The sequence below is a fragment of the Haliotis asinina genome, chromosome 8, assembly GCF_037392515.1.
Source record: "Haliotis asinina isolate JCU_RB_2024 chromosome 8, JCU_Hal_asi_v2, whole genome shotgun sequence".
Taxonomy (NCBI): Eukaryota; Metazoa; Mollusca; class Gastropoda; order Lepetellida; family Haliotidae; genus Haliotis; species Haliotis asinina.
In genome coordinates, this window is record NC_090287.1 from 240,083 (window position 1) to 260,097 (window position 20,015).

Sequence of the window (20,015 nt, forward strand, 5' to 3'; positions counted from 1 at the left end):
CTCTAGTGGAAGATGCAGACCATTTTTTTAAACGTCTTAAATTTTTCAGATAAAGTTTTAATCTGAAGCAGGACTTTGAACTATCAAAAGTTTACTTAGACACAGATACCATTCTTCACAGCAACCCTGCTCTGCCAAATACTATTAATGAAAATATCTTTAGCCATGTGCATAAATACAGCGTACGAAGCAAGCATTTCTTTTAATGAATAATAAGTCTTAACATTCTTATGTCCATTCATTACGTATATTCATTATTGTTTATGTTTCTGGTGGGAGCGGGCGGTAATAATTTAATACACTTTATGTAACTTAATACCGCTCAATACCTTTCAACACTGAATAAAGTATGTTCAAACAAACAATCCCCATGTTTAGCCCCATGTTTCATAGCGTCCATGTGACCACGAATCTGTAGAACTGGGAGGATTAGCACGATTGATAATAACGAAACGGTTACGTTGAGAATTAAACCTCTAGTAGAACCAGCCCGAGGCTTTGCCCAGGGTACAGGCCGCCGCCAAGCTCTTTTTCTACAATAATGTATCTACTACGACCACAACGTCTCGTTTACTTCATTTTGAAATAAATTCAGGTTCGGAATTCGATGGTAACAACCTAATTACACAGTTTCATATGTGTGGAAACATATTATTTCGTCGAAAGACATTTTATGTATTTATTCGTGACAACACACGTGGAAATACAGCCAGCAAGACGCGCAAGTATTTCATAAACATTTAACGTTGTAATGACTTCTAGGTCGTAAATGGATCGGCATTGTTTGGTAGTTCCAGCAGACATGTAATAACACTTCAGTAAATGTAGGGAGGCATCAAGTATAATACCGCTGAAAGTTGTATATCATTTTGACCTACTATAAATAACAGTGTTTTAAAAACAGAATAGCGGATTTACATACAACTTCTCCAATCTCTGTTCGCATTGTCTTATTAATATAAAGTAGAACACATATAATTTCTTTTGCAGTATAATTTAGTCAAGCGTGATCGAATCACGTGTTTGTGGGGTGTCTTGTTTATCAGATACACTGTCCGTACAGACAAACCTTCACCTTCAAATGAAATTGACCTTCACCTTTCAAAATTATTCCGATCGAGGCTGCATTTCTCTGGACAGTGTTCGTGGATTTCCCCTACACGCATTATAATTTGTTAGTTTCTGCATTTACAATGATTATATGAGAGCAAGTGTTATCCTTTATCGGGATAAGTATACAGGGTGGTGGCCACAACCTACGGTTCGCCGTAGGAGTCACCAAACTCGATTATCAATGCAAGAAGTGTGATCGAACAGTGTCAGACGAGTCATCGATAGTACGGAAAGACAAAAGTATCGTCTGGGGAAACATCGTACTACGCATATTATGGACGTATTTGACGAACTGGTTTGACAGTAGCCTATTCTCATAGGCTTCTGTGTACATTGTGTTTATTCTGTGGGATATAACCGTCCAAACCAACCTCAAACCTCGCCTCGGTACTTTGTTTTGGTGGGTTTTTCTCGGGCAGAGGAAACAAAATGGCGGATGTAGATCCAGAAACCTTGTTAGAATGGCTACAGATGGGCCAAGGAGACGAGAGAGATATGCAGCTTATCGCACTAGAACAACTGTGTATGCTGCTTCTGATGTCGGATAATGTGGACAGATGTTTTGAAAGGTAAATAAAACTTCTTTTTGTTGGACACACCAAGCACTTTCTCACAGATCAGCTGATGGTTCACATAAGGTGAAAATATACGTGTATTCTAAAATTAGTTTTGCGTCATATTTTCGAATCCAATCCAGCAAGTATAGTTAGTGGATATATGTCAGATAATATGATGATAGAAAATCTGATTCTTTTATTTGATAATTGCTTTCGATTTTCAATTAATATGCATGGTATTTGTACATAATATATCTACATAAGATCCAACTTGATTAGTTACAGATCAAATTACAGTGCTTACAGATTCAACAGGAACGGAAAATTATGGAGAATGCTTGGTGTCAGGTCCCCTTCTTTTGTAACAGTTAAGGGAGATATCCTCCTTAATCCCAAATTCCTGGATTCAACACTGTGAATGTCCAAGTGTTCCTTTATTTATTACCAGAATATTTCACCCACTATGCCAGAGCTCCAGATAAGCTTTTGGTCATGTGGATATGATACCCATACTTTTGAAACAAAGTGGGTATTTCCATTTTCAAGTGGGTATGTATAGTTTTAGATACCCACCAACATTTTTACATCTTGGTAATCATTTCAGATAGGTATAACAGATTCAATGTTGTTTTATTCAATAATAGAATTATACAAATTCCATACAACAATGCCAAATAATAGTTACTACAGCTTTATCCACATGTGCTGTAAGAAATGACCATACATTGTCTTCACTGGTGCAACACAAGATACCAAGTTGGTTATTAGATGATTTAGCAGTCATGTCTTCACTCTAAGTCTAGCAGTTATTTTTTTCCAAACCCTTTTCCCATCCTGTTCTATCACTTCCCCCACTGCGATTAGCTAATGTTATAAGTTCATGTAAAATATCCCCGGCAATTGATTCTAATAGTGAAACACAGTACATATCTATTAGTGCATCTAGCAGTCCTCTGTTGAAGTTGTTTTCTGTTTGTAAAGATAAGAAACTAGGTAGTTTATTTTGATTCACACTTGCTCACCATTATCAATTTATTTTCAGAAAGAAAACAGGTATTTGATTGGTAGCTATTTGCAGAGGGTCCAGTCAGTGAAGGGTTGATAAAGCATCATTAGTATTCATTCTGTTACACATTTTAACTTTGTTTTAGAATTATTAAATAGTTTGTTTTTTTTGAATACAGGATATTTTGTTATTTGAATAAATTTCGATTAGCTTTAATTGACATGATACACAGCATGATTTTGAGTAAATATGCATTGTTATTTTGACATAGAGTAAATGTAAGTGTAATTTAGTGTTTTTTCATATGCTGGTATTTATTTTTCTTGCATATTTCAACTTTTCTTTAGTGTATTTTGTGCAAATATGCAGCTTGTCTGGTGCTGTGAGTGCAGTACATACCTTGTGAAGAAACCAGAAGAAAATAGAGAACATTTGTTGTTCTCTCATGTTTTCCCCTATTAGTTTCCATGAGTTTTATGAATTGTACTATATTTTGCTATGTTATGTATTGAACTGTGACCTTGTGCACTTAAACCTCCAGAATATTTGTATCGGGTGCACAGAGGGAAACTATTGATGTTATCAAGATTGTAAGCTCTGTGTTTACCATATAATTGTGTCAGGAATCATGCAATATTAGTTGAAGCACCATTTCAGTCTTGCATATTGTGTACATGACGTCTATCTTTTCTGCACATTGCAGATTGCTTTGCTGTTTGTAAGGCCTGTCCTTACTTCGCCTACACCTTAACTCGCCTACAATAAACATAATGTCATATACTTTCACACCTATTAGGACTATTAGAATGGTATAGCCCACATTTAGAGAAGAGAGATTATTCAAATGGTCCTATTCAAATATCTTGAGATATGACCCTCGAAAAAATGTGTTTGTTTAGGAGAGTATAGGTAGTGGTACTGGTACTTGTAGGAAAAAGCTCAAACAGTGATACTGGTACTTGTAGCGAAACCTGCCTACAGTGACATTGGTACTTGTAGGGAAACCTGTCCACAGTGGTACTGGTACTTGTACAAAGTTGTAGGTAAACCTGTTCACAGTGATACTGGTACTTGTAGCGAAATCTGTCCACAGTGGACCTTCGCATTGTTAGCCCGACAGCTAACCAACTGAGCTATGTCCACATTGTTACACAATGTGCAAATTAAGCTAGTCATTTCTGTGACGTCACAGAAATGAACTGAAAGAGTTGAATTGGTTGCGGACAATTACAAAGGTTACGGGAAGACTTGGTGTCTCGTGCTTTCAATCTACTGACGGTTGCCGAATGGTCCCTATATCATTTTGCATGATCATCCTACTCCGTAATTTACAAGATACCATGTTGTGTGGTATGGTTCGAACTGAAAACGGTTGTTGATGTCAGGCGTCAAACGTTGATTTCAAGGTGCATGCATGAATGGCATGCTTGTATAAAAATCATTGTGTGCTTTCGTGACAGAAAAGTGCTGTGGGGAACACAGTAAGGATAATGTGGATCGCGCTGTGGAATGAGTGAGACATGGGCATGTCTGGTGATGGCGCGAGGGTGAGCTAGACTTTGAATCGTTATTGAAAATATGTAGATCTAGAGATGAAAGTTGCTGGAGGCTGATTTCCATCAGTTCAAAATTTCTACATTAAAACATTTCATAGTTTATTTAACTTTTGACGTATTTGGTCTCTCGTTTTTCTTTGTGAACAAGGTATTACAAATGGAAATGAATGAATTGGTGCTCATGCAGCTCCCTACTATGTTGGATTAGGTCCCTAACCCTAAACCTAACCCTAACCCTATCCCTAACCCTTGGAACAATTCTAATAAATAGAATACGTTCACTGACCCGGCATGAAAATTTCTGACATATCCAGTGTAATGCATTCTTACCTCTTCGAAAAATAATTACGAACTCCATTTCCTTGTAATGGTGCAAATTACTGAATGACAAAGATATATATGTATATTAGTTTACAGTTATAATTCATTTGATCCAAATAGTTATGTTTGAAACCGAAATATAAAATATGTTTAGATTATTTAAATTGACCAAAACTGCAAATAATATAATATGGCAAAATATGACCAATGTAAGTCACTCTTTCTAAATTTAAAAATATATACAAAATATATGAATACACAAAATATAACACCTCAGCACCTCTAAATACAAAAACACATGAGCATATTAGTCAAAAAAGAAAAAAAGTTTAAAACTGGTGCTTGCGAGAAATTGTGCATCTGCTGGGAACAGCTACTGGAACTCGCAACATTGTTGGGTTTCTTTACTGACATGGCTGGTAGAGATGAAACATCAGTAAGCGGAGTTTATACGCACTCACTGAGCTTGACGACCTTGCTGCTATGCCGGTGTCATAGGGCATTGTTTCAAAAACTTGCTTTTGAACAAAATCACCTGCAATCACATGGTATTGTATTATGAAGTGTCTTTAAAGTTCGTTGCACTCTACCACTGAGTCTAACAAACCTGAGTAGAAGGTTGCATCAGGTAACCTTTGAGTGACCAATGACTGCCTAATCAATAGCAAGATGGTTAAATATATTTAACCAATCAGACAATGGCTACTACTTAGGGATCGGAGAGACTTACGAAATATTCAGGTCACCGACACAGATCTTTCCACAAATAAAAATCTGCATATTACACAGTTATTTGACCTGCAGTATATATGCTTTGGGGTTTCTGTTGACATGGTTACCATTAGCTAACATTTCCTCAAGATGACATCCTTCAATATTGCCCAAAACACTATTTTCTGCAATTGTTTACTCACCTTTTGTCATGGTTGTAACGTGCACCGTGTGCATCACCCGGAAGTGGTCGTGCGCTGAATAGCATTTTGAATCATTCGGGTACGAACCTTTTCGAGATAAAAAGTTCAAAAAGTATGTGTGAATGTCCATTTCGCAATTTGGTAAGCTGTGTTCTGATTGGTCAATCTGAAAGGTTACCTGATGCAACCTCCCATAAAGTTTTGTTAGACACAGTAGTGGAGTGTAATGAAAAGTACTGAGGATAAATTTACTTCGACTGGAAGCATTGACCTCCTACCAGCGTCTAGCAATGGTTTTGTCAGACCTTCATACAACCTCACTTTGACCTTTGACATTTTTGGTTATGTCATACTGTGACAGACAGGGTGAGATGGTGAGTTGCACAAGAATGTCATTAGTGGCCTGCATAGGTTGAAGTCCAATCTGTCCATCATCATGGTCATATCCAATTGCTTCATGTCCTGTTTCTAAGTTGGCAATTAATGATATTGATCCCATCATGAAATAAACATTAGGTAATTACCTACTGCAGAGGATGAAGAAGCATGCAGGTTCAGGAAAGTCTGTTGGCATGAATAGCAACATACCACCTCCGCTTGTATATTTTGGATCGTTGTCATTCTCAGCAACACACCATCTCACCTTGTATATTTTGGATGATTGTCATTCTCAGCAACACACCATCTCACCTTGTATATTTTAGATCGTTGTCATTCTCAGCAACACACCATCTCACCTTGTATATTTTGGATCGTTGTCATTCTCAGCAACACACCATCTCACCTTGTATATTTTAGATCGTTGTCATTCTCAGCAACACACCATCTCACCTTGTATATTTTAGATCGTTGTCATTCTCAGCAACACACCATCTCACCTTGTATATTTTAGATCGTTGTCATTCTCAGCAATACACCATCTCACCTTGTATATTTTGGATGATTGTCATTCTCAGCAACACACCATCTCACCTTGTATGTTTTGGATCGTTGTCATTCTCAGCAACACACCATCTCACCTTGTATATTTTGGATGATTGTCATTCTCAGCAACACACCATCTCACCTTGTATGTTTTGGATGATTGTCATTCTCAGCAATACATTACCTCTGCTTGTATATTTTGGATGATTGTCATTCTCAGCAATACACCACCTCACCTTTTAGTTTTACACCTGGAAGGTCAACCTTATCAGCAATGCACCATGTAATTTTTTACAGGGGTGGGGGATGGTGGAAAAGGGAAAGGGTCGATTCCTCTTGGCCTTAGCAACACACCATCTCATCTTTTGCATCTGGGAGCCTGAACTCATCACCACCAAGTGATCCCTACTTTTACACTTGGGAGGTCAACCTCATCAGCGACATAATCTCCACTTTTACTCCTGGGATGTTGACCTTGTCAGCAAAATACCATCTCATCTTTTACACCTTAGAAGGTCAGGCTTATCATCAACTCACCATCTTGTCTTTTACACCTTGGAGGTTAGGCTATGAGCTACACACCACCTCCACTCACCAGGAAGGTCGGTGTTATCTGTATGTAAAATCCATATCATGAAGCTGGAATATTGGTGATGGTGGCAAATGTAGGAAAGCTTACCTTTTTTTCCAAAGGTTACATCTGATAAGGAACTGTAATGATGCCTCTTGTGTAGATAACCCTGATAGTAGATGGTGATCTAGCAGGTTGTTAGTGGATAACCCTGATAGTAGGCGGTGATCTGGCAGGTTGCGTGTAGATAACCCTAATAGTAGATGGGGAAGTGGCAGGTTATGTGTGGCTAACCCTGTTAGTGGTGAAGTAATGATAGTGAGTTTTTAGGTGGCAGTTTGTGTGTAGATAACCCTGATAGAAGGTGGTGAAGTGGTAGATAACCCTGATAGTAGATGGTGAAGTTGTAGATAACCCTGATAGTAGATGGTAAAGTGGCAGGTTGTGTGGATAACCCTGATAGAAGGTGGTGAAGTGGTAGATAACCCTGATAGTAGGTGGTGAAGTGGTAGATAGCCCTGATAGTAGGTGGTGAAGTGGTAGATAACCCTGATAGTAGGTGGTGAAGTGGTAGATAACCCTGATAGTAGGTGGTGAAGTGGTAGATAGCCCTGATAGTAGGTGGTGAAGTGGTAGATAACCCTGATAGTAGGTGGTGATGTGGCAGGTTGTCTGTGGCTAAGCCAGATAGTAGGTGGTTTTGGCAACACTGAAAGCTTGATGTTACCAGGGTTACCTCATTTACATGGAAACACAAGATTGGGAATCCATGTACCTGTCAAATTTTACTGATGGATACCAGAAACCTACGAGGGGTATATCTGTGTTTTGAGCTACAAATATTTGATTCCAAGAAGAAGGCTGTGAACTGCAGTTTAAAATCCTGGTAAGGAAGTTTTTTTATCATGGATCAAATTTAATGGATTCATCACCTTTCACCCTTCATCCCACAATGTAGTGAATAAAAGTTCAGTCATTTTGTCAGCCTGTTGAACAGCCATTTCCGAGTGTTCTAGTGGTCTGTAAAGTTTTCATGTACAGAAGTTTGTCTACTTTCAACAGAGCACATACTTTCTCTATGAGCTGAGATCGAACAATATGGATAATAAGACCGCTGAATGTTTTTAATTCCTTGCTTTGTATGACTTTCAGTGAATGCATATTGTGCATTTTGTATGTATGCAGCAACATATTTTGCTATCTTTTTACTGTATTTCAATATTCATGTGGGGAATTTCATAATTATGCCCATTTCGATATTATTTTGATTGAAGTCAATTATGGGGATGGTCCACGTTGACACAACAGTCATTAAACATCTTAAAACAATTGGTCTCACATGAGATGTGCTTGCTGTCTGAGGTTGGAATCGTGGAATGTTTGAATCTCTGTTTCAACAATAGCCCTTGATGAAATTGAATTCTAAAATTGTGAACTGTATTGTAAAGCAAACAAACAATAATTCATGTTCTCAAGTTAAGCAGATCAAATGTTTTAGACAAGACTGTAATGAAGTTAGCATTTATGAAAGTCATAGGTATCTGTCTGAGCATGGAAGGCAGTATATCCAGATACAACAGTTTCATAGAGATTCATGCTTCATAATGCTTCGAACTCTGCATGTATACTGAGAAGAAGTGAAGGCCTTGTGAAATAATACTCCAACAGTGCTACCAGTTTGAATAAGACTATTAATTTGAGAAAGATTGGAAGACAATCATAATCCCATCATATGCATCATGTACTGGTTCCTACTGCATGTGGCTATTGGGGAAACTGGGTACAATGTGTTTGGCCCATTTCTGGTGTGCCTTGCTGCAATACTGCTAAAAAGGGCATAAAAGCAAACTTAAGGGGTGATCTATGATTGAAAATAATCGAAAATCGAAGGATCAAAAATAGTTATTGATTGCAAAAAACATCTTTTCATATTTAGTATAACAACACTTTGAGTGAAGTAAACTAGCCATTAAATTTGAAAACTATTCATGAAGAAACATGCACTCAACATCCCTAAAGCTATGTGCATTGTATTCATAGTTTTGTATTCATCACAACCATAAACAGGCCCCCATAAGTAATGGAAGAAATAACGGCAAATTTGAAGGAATTGCATCTCAAATGTAAACAAACGCAGCCCACTCGCGAAACAATTGCAGCGATGTCGGTAGTTTAGCGGTAATGACATAAACACATCGTCCCTATCGGAGACAATGTCGGTAATACTTGAAACAAGATCGGCCATCTTTGGAGATTTCTTGGCTCAGTTCAGTGATTTTTCGGTCGTGTCCTGGAACTCGCACATCAAAACATGGCGTCACTGGAAGGAGCAGCCCTCTCGATGAGTTTTGTTTTTAGTTTCTACTGTTTTCATTTTCGTAATTATCCATTTTTGTCCACCCGTGTTGAATGCGTTTAGGTATGAGGTGTTGTCGGAGCTATAAATGATTTTTTTAGGAAAAGATCATAAATACAAAATCAGTTCCGTGATTTGAAACACTCGCCTCAAAGAGCGTCATAAGTCATGCCCCCGGATGCTTCTGATGTTCAGACGTAAACAACTTCCATGGGCATGACTTATGACGCTCTTTGAGGCGAGTGTTTCAAATCACGGAACTGAGCCAAGAAATCTCCGAAGATAGTCGATCTTGTTTCAAGTATTACCGACTTTGTTTCCAAAAAGGCGTCCTGTTTACGTTATTACCGCCAAACTACCGATATCGCTGCACTTGTTTTGCGAGTGGGCTACGTTTGTTTACATTTGAGATGGAATTCCTTCAAATTTGCCGTAATTCCTTCTATTACTTTGGTAGGCCTGATAAATATTTCTGTAACCTGTCTGAATAAATTTTACTGTTGTGAATGTAATGAAATATGCTGATAAATAGTTGATGAATAAATAAACAGAATAGTTACATTAACATTAATTAGAGTGAAAACTGGGGAAAACCATTCAAATTGGTGATTACATTAAAAATGGCAATGTTTCAGTTATAATCGATATTTGGTCGCCACAGGTTCTAAGATAATCGGAAGTATACTTGGTTTCCCATTCCCAGCACTACCAACTCACACATTCACTGTTGGCGAAACTTATGCATGGTGTTTTAATTCTTGCCCCAGCAACTATGAACTAAGACACCATCCTTGATAAAAGTGCAGATTTCCTTATTTGAATATTTATACCTAAATGTAAATATGTAAATTCCTACAGCCCAGAACAACCTACCGTTAAGGCAGTCATGACTTTCCTCAATAGGCTTTTGAGAAGTTTATAAGTACAATATAGACCAAGACTGTGCATAACAACTACTTTTGTGAGTGGGACATTTCAATACAGATTCTACTGCTCTCAAGCAACACTGTCATTTAATTTTGTTGCTGGACAATGGTACAAGAATCTGTTTCGAAACATCACACAGATGAAAACAAAGAAGTTGTTACCCGTGAAGTTTTGTCTATATTGCAGTTTGAACTTGCTTAGTCATTCTGTTTTAGTTAGACTTCATTTTAAATGTATTTTCTGGGATCTGGGAGACAAACAGATGGTTTCAGCAATTGTTATCATATGCCATATTGGTAAATTGAAGCTCATGATGTTGATCACAGGATTGTCTGGTCCAGCCTTGAATATTTACATCAAGTGCATTAGAAAGAAGCATTAGAACTATTTGTCCACTCCAATACTCATAATCCATGACTGAAGGCACTGATTGACACACTCGGAGGGGGTGGGGGTGGGGGTGGGATTTCGAGAACAAAAGAAGCATTTCTTTGTGTGTATGTGTGTATGTGTGTATGTGTGTATGTGTGTATGTGTGTATATGAGTGAATATATGTATATCCTTGTTCTATACGTTGTAGAATAAGAATGAAAATGGAAATTATGAAAAAAAAGTTTGTTGATATATGTTCAGATACACAGACAGTAAGCCCTATCTACATTTCAGCAAATCCACATCAGAGCAGGCTTGTTGGGGCAGTAAGGCATCGTTACTTTAGAGCAGGGTTGTTTGGACAGTAAAGCGTCTTTACTTTAGAGAAGGGTTGTTGGTAGCAGCTTAGCGTTGTTCCAAGGCTGTACTGAATGCTAAACCTATAAGTATATAGTAATTTTATCCTTTCAAGAAGCAAGTCTAGATAAGTGAACCACACGACTTGCTCAAGGCTGTATTGAATGGTAGACCCATTGCCTTATACTACTTCTATCCTTTGAAAAGGAAAGTCTAGATAAGTGGACAGAACACCCAGTTAAAAGAATATTTATATTTTATACAGTTATCATTTAAACTATTATTAACTTAAAGACATTACAGCAGTGTTGTTGGGGTAGTGTGACATCTATATTAGAGCAGTGTTGTTGGGGTAGTATGGCCTGTCTGCATTAGAGCAGTGTTGGGGTAGTGTGACATCTACATTAAAGTGGGGTAGTTGTGGTAGTGTGACATCTACATTAGACTTAGAGCAGGTTTGTTGGGGTAGTGTGACATCTACATTAGAGCAGGTTTGTTAGGGTAGTGTGACATCTATATTAGAACAGTGTTCTTGGGGTAGTATAGCCTCTCGGCATTAGAGCAGTTTTGGGGTAGTGTAGCGTCTCTACATTAGAGCAGGCTTGTTGGGGTAGTGTGACATCTACATTAAAGCAGGGTAGTTGGGATAGTGTGACATCTACATTAGAGCAGGTTTGTTGGGGTAGTGTGACATCTACATTAGAGCAGGATAGTTGGGATAGTGTGACATCTACATTAGAGCAGTGTAGTTCGGATAGTGTGACATTTACATTAAAGCAAGGTAGTTTCCTCTCTACATCTCAGCTTGTTAGTGTAGTGTGGCCTTGCTACATTAGTGCAGGGTTGTTGAGGCAGTGTGGAGTAGCTGTACAACATGAGGATTTAGATACTTTTGCCTCAAAGAATGTTAATTCTATTTTCTGAATAATTAGTTTTGTCTGTGTGGATGGAAGGAAAAGATTGTTTTGATTCTTTCCTAGTTTGTGAGTGAGGTTGCCTGTGCAGTGACTATGTCTCAGTTGAGCTTGCAGCCAGTTTTATCACAATCAGGTCAGTCGCTATCATCATTATAAAGGTTGATGCATGTATGTAGGTCTGATGAACCTCAAGCCCAAACATCCCAATTATTGCTGCCCTTCTAAGGTATGCCACTCATAATCAATCTGTTGGCCTTTGTTTGTCTAGCAGCGTTAGCCCACTTCTTCCCTGCTGATAATGACCTGGACCTCTGCAGTGATCTCAGCATGACCAAGTCGTGTGTGTATGTTGTGCTATAAAGGTAATTAGCACTGATGGGATGCCTGACTCAAATACAGCTTTCCAGGTCACTGTTCTCAGCAGTAGAGAGAGCTGTACAGGTTTCTGCCACATCATCACTGTTTTTTGGTAGTCTATATCAGCAAAACTGTGGAAAATGCTACACTAAGATGTCCTATAACTCTCTCAAGGAAAAGGATGAGGAGGCGACTCTTTTCAATAGTCATTGCTTGAAATATGTATTGTGATGGACTGTCAATATTTCCATTTGGGTGGGGACTAGATTCTGTCATGGATATTTTGCTTAAGGGTGGGAATGTAAGAGCTGTTCATTTGCAAGTAGAAAGAATATAGTATGAACGTTTGTAATTACATGTTGTAGTCTTTTCATTTTAGGTAGTGATTATCTGAATATGCAGTGTTTCAGGCTTCATGGATAGGAACACTGAAGTGAATTAACGACACATATTTGCTGGTGCCATATTGTAGTGTCATACCTGCTACAGTCATATCCAATGGTGTTGTGCCTGCTAGTGACATACCTTTTGGTGTTGAATCTGCTAGAGACATAACCATAGGTGTCATATCTGCTGGTGCCATATACACTTTTGTTGTGACTGCTAGTGCCATGCCTGTTGGTGTCAAATCTGTTACAGTCATAACCTTAGGTGTCATATCTGCAGGTACCATATCTGCTAATGTAGTAATAGTCTGTCTGACAGTCCTTGAACCGCATGACCTCTACTTCTTCCCAACCTTTTCTGCAATGCTGAAGCCTCAAATGAAGCAGAACTAGCTTTCTTCAGGTTCAGTTTCTTAATACCCTTTTTCACTTTCTATTTCAATAGAATATAAATAGTTTGTACCAAAATCATATGTATAAAAAAAACCTTTAAAGTGTTAGTGCAGTTTAGTATTATTGATGCCTTATCCACATGTGCCCAGTGTTCCCTGCCAGCTTCTTAGTACTTACTGATCCCTACCAGTTTCTCGGTGCCCTGTGTTCCTTGCCAGCTTATTTGATCCCAGTGTTTAATGCCACCTTATAGGTTTCTCATGTTCATGGTGTAGCATGTTCCATGTCAACTTCTAGGTGGCACCTGTGTCCATGTATTTAACCAACCTACTAATTTACTATGGAACATTATTAATATTAGTCAACATGCAAACTGTATTTGACAGTCAGCCACTATGGGACATAACACCAGACTTACCAACTGTAAATCTGTGGAAGGCATTTTGAAGTGGAAAGCAAAAGAAAAGCCAGATGTATAAATGTCAGGTGATGAAGGAGCAAGCATATGCTCCGTAATGTTGTGTTATCCACAAGAAAGAAGTTGACATCCATAAATCTACCTTTTCTTTCCAACTGTACTCAACAAAATTTTGATTGTATAGCAATCATCACAGTTTATGACAGTTTCAAGTCTTGAACTTTCTCATTTTTTTCCCCATTTCAGCAGACACACTTATATCACCTGTAGGTAGGAGGTGGCACTGAGAGTACAATGGCTTGTCTATAATGTCTCGTGGTTGCTGGCGTGGTGTTCAACTGACACACTTACAAATATAAATCACCTGTGCAGTGTCCCAGCAGTACTTTGTCATTGTTTGTGGACCCATGTCTGGCTTTCTTAGACCCCACAAGTTGTAGTCAGGTGACCCCCACATTGACTGGTGCTCAGTGTGTCCTGAATAGATGGTTTCCATTTATATAGCAGGTGTTGCATGTCCTTATGCCATTGAATACTCAGTATGTTTGGTGATGTCATGGTGATATGGTGTCATGTTTCATGAAAACGGGTGATTATGCCATATGTCAGACCATACCATTACCATATGGTATACCTGTATCATGTAATGTCAAACCTGCAACACAAATTGTGTTTGTCTTGACCGAGTGTCTTGTCAAGATCCACCCAGAAATTTTGGGATATATCTATTACATGCTGTCCGACCACATCACTAAAAACTGTATTCCTCACACTCAAACTGTATTGACCACTCTCCGAACTGTACTGCCCAGTGCCCAAAACTGTACTGCTCGCACACAAACCATACTGCTCGTGCTTTATTGTTCACATTCAGACTGTACTGTCTAGTGCTGTCTTTTTTATGTCCCAAACTAAACTAGCTAAACTGTACTGCTCACTGCTCTCCATCTGATGACTATGTAGCTGGCAGTTATTTCTTTTCTGGATGAGGAAGTTTCCCTTGCAGTTTTTATATTCATCTTGATGGAGTTTCCTGGTGATTGATCATCTTCCTTGTCATGTGGGATAGTGAGCAACTATGTTTGTTTACTTACTTAAGGCTCATCCAGGCAGCAAGCACTTCTGGAGTACATATTTACTTTTCTTCAAGTTTATACTGTTGTTGCACTTCCTTGTATCTTTCCTTATATCTTTTTTCAAATCCTTAATGATTGACATTCAGAAACAAGGTGATAGTAAGCTATTCAAAATGGGAGAGTATTTCAAATATTCAGGATTCAGATCTGAATCTGTAGTACTGCAACGGTATACCATGGTTTCAATATGCCAGGCGCATGAAGATCTGGGTTAGAATTGATCGTCAATAACCAATGCTTATGTTGCCATAGGCAACTAGTAGGAACTGGGTTGGTCAGGCTTGCTGGTGTGGTTATTCTATAGCAGTTGCGTAGATCGATGCTTATGCTGTTGATCACTGGATTTTCTAATCCAGACTCTAATCAGTTACAGATCGCTGCCATATAGCTGCAATATTGCTGAGTGCAGCGTAAAACTAAAGCTTAACTCAGTCTCAATGTACTGCATAATTTATTCTCAGTCTGATTTTTGGCTCTGATTGTGCTGATTTGGTTTGGTGCATAAACAACATGATGTATATTTTGCACAATAATGCACTAATGCTTATAATTGGTTTAAAGTGGTGCTTAATCAAGAGTATTTTCAATATTTGTATTGGATTTAGTGATTTCTCAAGACTACCAAAGTTATATCCTTTTTCAAGAGAAAGAAGTTTTTCGTATCAGTCTTCATGATCATTCTGTTGGCTTTCGGTCAATGCTCAGTTTTGTTTTTCATATTTACAGTCAGTGCTAGCATTTTTGTTCAGTGAATGGCACATGATGGTGGATATTTTGTATTGTCTTATACTTCTAGACTCTGAAGTGTACTTGATGACTTAATCTATTTTATTTCAAGGGATGATAGAATGTCTGTTTATTTCTGTTCCAGAGAATAAATCTTGTTTTTCATAAAATTAAAAACTGTATTTTTCTTTTAACTTATAACTGCCTTGTTTATTAGATCAAAATATATCGAACTGAAGCATCAATACCATGATACATATCGTATCTATTGAGGACTGTGACATTTATAACTGTATCAGCTTGGGTAGCTGTTATGTAGAGAAAGGTACAATGATGAGTGTTGCCATGATCACTTCTCCAGACACAAGTATGAGATAGGTGCACCCCTTTGTCTGTAGGTGCTTGATTTCTGTAATTACCAACACTGGCTGAGCTGTAGCCGGAGAGCATGGTATGTAGGGATTAGTGCCATAGTTCTGTACAGAGCCCACATGCTCAAGTTAACACATACTTTCATTCAGATTTTGTCTGATTTTCTATTGCTTGTATGCCTGTTGTCATGATTGTCAATGTGTGTAGTGTATGAATGCTGCATGGCTTAGGTGCCCTTGTTCTTGGACAGACCGTGAAACAAATATAGCGAAGAAAGCCCTGGCAAGTATACAATGTGTGGCAAGTCTCAATATCCACAGTTTCTTGAAATGAAGAAAATCTCTGGGCTACTTTTCATTATCATTTCTGTTTCACGCATATACATAGAATATATATATATACAAAAAAGTCCCAATTTTTACCTGAAGTAGATCTGGTAGTGTGTGTTGTTAGTATGCATATATGTATGTATTCGATCTAATCGAAGTTACCTGTATGGCTACAGGGTAAGTGACACAACACATTCTTACCTTAATATTACAGAATATTAATGTTCTTACCTTAAAATTACCTTAACAGAGAAACACCATCCTCAAATTGCGATGAGCAAACACGTGATCAGCAGCACTCCAGAACCCATAAAACAGTTAGCTTCTAATTAGTTTGTTTTCTTCCCAACTTCTGTCATTTTACACAATGTTGTAGAAAAGTGTTACATAAGCATCCCAATCCACATCATATATTTACGGTAGTTTGGTCTTAAAAGAAACATCCAGTTTTCAGGTTCAGAAGCGTTTGCATTTGGTTCGGTTCTAATGGTGCACACTAGCAAGGACTACAAGACTGTTTGCTACAGACGTCTTAAAAATGAAGTATTGCAGATTTATACCTGTGGGGATATTCACAAAGATATGCATCACAGCCTATAATTCATACATCAAAAACATTTTTAAGATGTGTTTACAAAATCATGTGTGTACCAATGAAACTGCCTGCTCACTTCTGATAACACCTCACATACAAGGGGTTCATTCTTCATTGGATTAGCTGAAACTGTCGCGCACTCTTGCAGTGACTGTATATTCTGTAAAAAAGGAAGCACAGCTAATGCGGACATGCATTCTCGAAGATACAATATCGACATGTCAACACCATGAACTGTAATGAAATATCAAGGCAAGCTTTCTGATTTAACACTAATTTTGATTAGCACGACATGTCAGCTAAGGCTGACACTGACTTCTTTTTTTTCAGTGTGCTGGGTGAAGTTACACAATGGGTGTATATCTTTTTCGGAAAATATGTAAATGACTTAATAGGTTTTGCAGGATTACTTTTGACGAAGTTGGCAAAGTTTTGATTCATGCAAGATGCAAACTGGGGGTAGGGGTCGTATAGTTTCAAAATATTCCGTAACTTTCTGCAAAGATGACTATGTTAACATTTCAACCAATAATACATTCAGATGAAATAAATCACCTTTTCATGAGCGATGAATTGTTTATTGTGTAATTGGCATATGTAAACAGCCGGCCCTGGGCATGGTATTTCTGCATTCCCGATGTTTTTACGTGCTGAAAAAATAGAGAGGCCCAGAATGCAACAACTTAGGATGATTGTGAATATTTTGTCGGGCAAACAACTTGTATTCTGCAAGTTGTAGTCTATTCAGTGCAAATGCCGAAAGCGTGGCATCCGAGATAGAAAAACCTCTTCATTCACGACTGTCAAGTACCCCACCACCCTTGGGAATATTACGGGACGCTTTAATTACATTGCATCGTGTTTGCACACGAAGGAGTTGGTTCCATGGTGATTGAATTAATTTGGGGGAAGCGCTTCAGTTAGTACTGTTGAGCGTACCGTCTCACGAATAAGAGATAATAGGCTGTCGCGCGTACATGTGACATCTGATTATAAGTTTTAATGATGTTATATGAACATTTTTTTATCTGTAAAATATGTTAATTTCTGAGAGTAGATGTTAGCAGAGACTAGATGTTAGTCTAACACCGCTTGTGATATTCAGCTGTCTACAGTTCATTTTTGGACCAGTTGTTTGCATAAATCTGCAAGATTTCATGAAAAAAGGGCAGACAAGTATTGTTGTCTGTTATTGTCTATGACATACATTCTCATGAACCACAGTTGGTTCATGTTGTTTGCATAGATCAAGCAACTGCATCCCAGAACTCTACCATCATATCTGATGGTATGACTTCTTGTCTCCATATTGGTTTACTGTTGTGTACAAGAGATATCCTTACTAATGTGTTTTGTTCTCAACGTTCAAGTCTACCTTTACTGACTTTACACTAGAAGTGTACCTTTACTGACTTTACACTAGAAGTGTACCTTTACTGACTTTACACTTGAAGTGTACCTTTACTGACTTTACACTTGAAGTGTACCTTTACTGACTTTACACTTGAAGTGTACCTTTACTGACTTTATACTAGAAGTGTGCCTTTACTGACTTTACACTAGAAGTGTGCCTTTACTGACTTTACCCTGGAAGTGTACCTTTACTGACTTTACACTTGAAACGTGCATTTACTGACTTTACACTAGAAGTGTGCCTTTACTGACTTTACACTTAAAGTGTATCTTTACTCACTTTACACTAGAAGTGTATCTTTATTGACTGTACACTTGAAGTGCACCTCTACTGACTTTACACCGGAAGTGCACCTTTACCTACCTTACATTTGAAGTGTACCTTTACTGACTTTACCCTGGAGGAGTACCTTTATTGGCTTTATACTTGAAGTGTACCTCTATACATTTAACCAATTTGTGTATTACATTGTGTGTTTATGGCTTTGGGAGCTATTAGAGCTGTGCCAACTTACACTCTTCAGGAGGGTACTTAAAATATGTGATCTAGTCTATTAGTTGTCTCGACTTTTTAGGAAGCAAGATGTCCAGAATGTGTTATTTGTTACAATTACTTTGCTCCAAAATAGTACTGCATTGATAGGAGAATAAAAATACTGACTTAGTTCAATTATTTTTAAATGTTAAGATGGTTTGCAAACAGGAAACCTGCGTGTGTAGTTAGTTAGCAAAGATTGCAACAACTTCTGATTGCACTAGTAGGAAATGGGCCATCTCAATATTCTTAGATCTTGCATCTGTACTTAGATCTGTTACCTACCGAGCCTCAAAGTCGGTATGTAATGATTGCCTATCTGTTGCATTAACTTGCAATTCTGTGGATTACTGATGGGTTACTGTTGCATTACAATCTCAATAGTGACTCCAATAGTCACCACTAATACCAGTCATTTTGCCATTTGTCTGATCAGTGTAATCTGTCTTTCAGCTGCCCTCCACGTACCTTTCTACCAGCACTGTGCCGTATCTTCCTGGATGAGTGTGCCCCAGACAATGTCCTAGAAGTGACAGCCCGTGCCATCACCTACTACTTGGATGTCTCTGCTGAGTGCACCCGTAGAATTGTAGCTGTAGATGGCGCCATCAAGGCTCTGTGCAACCGGCTTGTTGTTGCTGAGATGTCTTCCCGTACGAGTAAGGACCTCGCAGAGCAGTGCATCAAAGTACGTAGACTCTCCCTTCACATCAAACACTCAAGACATTACTCTTTACTTTTTGACCATTACTGAATTCAAATTGGTGTCTAAATATGCTAAGGATGTTGTTCTTCAGGTCAGTAGGATATTAAGTGAGTAAGTGAGTTTAGTTTTACTCCACGCTCAGCAATCGAGTCTGGACCTGACAATCCAGTGATCAACAACAGGAGCATCGATCTGCACAGTTGGGAACCGTTGACATGTGTCTACCAAGTCAAGGGGCCTGACCACCCGATCCCATTAGTCGCGTCTTATGACAAGCATAGTCGCCTTTTATGGCAAGCATGAGTTGCTGAAGGCCTATTCTACCCTGGGTCCTTCACGGGCCCAATAGGATATTAAGGTCCCTGCATTTTATGAGGTTTTCACTGTAATACTTAGCATAGATCTTATATATGAGATGTTGTAACTTATGTGTGCAGGTCCTGGAGTTGATCTGTACACGAGAGTCTGGTGCAGTGTTCGAGTCAGGAGGATTAAACTGTGTCCTGACCTTCATCCGTGAGCATGGCTCCCAGGTCCACAAGGACACCCTTCACTCGGCAATGTCTGTGGTGTCGCGGCTCTGTGGCAAAATGGAACCACAGGACACCTCACAGGAGACGTGTGTGGAGTCTTTGTCAACCCTGCTGGAGCATGATGACCAATACGTGAGTCTTTCTGAGTCTTCTTCCAGTTATGCTCCATATGTGACAGTCAGCGTCTCCCCATCATACTATGTGTTTGTCATGTCCATTAATTT

At 38.5% G+C, this 20,015-nt stretch overlaps 1 protein-coding gene across 2 annotated transcripts in view; it reads left to right on the forward strand.

Moving 5' to 3' along the window:
- The first annotated feature begins 1,096 nt into the window (after positions 1-1,096).
- LOC137295098 (E3 ubiquitin-protein ligase HECTD1-like) overlaps positions 1,097-20,015 on the forward strand; it is a 75,490-nt gene continuing 56,571 nt past the window's right edge. For both annotated transcript variants that reach the window (XM_067826387.1, XM_067826388.1), the window contains exons 1-3: positions 1,097-1,682; positions 19,006-19,240; positions 19,696-19,923. In XM_067826387.1, the coding sequence (XP_067682488.1) occupies positions 1,543-1,682; positions 19,006-19,240; positions 19,696-19,923 (603 nt within the window). In that variant the 5' untranslated portion in view covers positions 1,097-1,542. The remainder of the gene's footprint in view (positions 1,683-19,005; positions 19,241-19,695; positions 19,924-20,015) is intronic.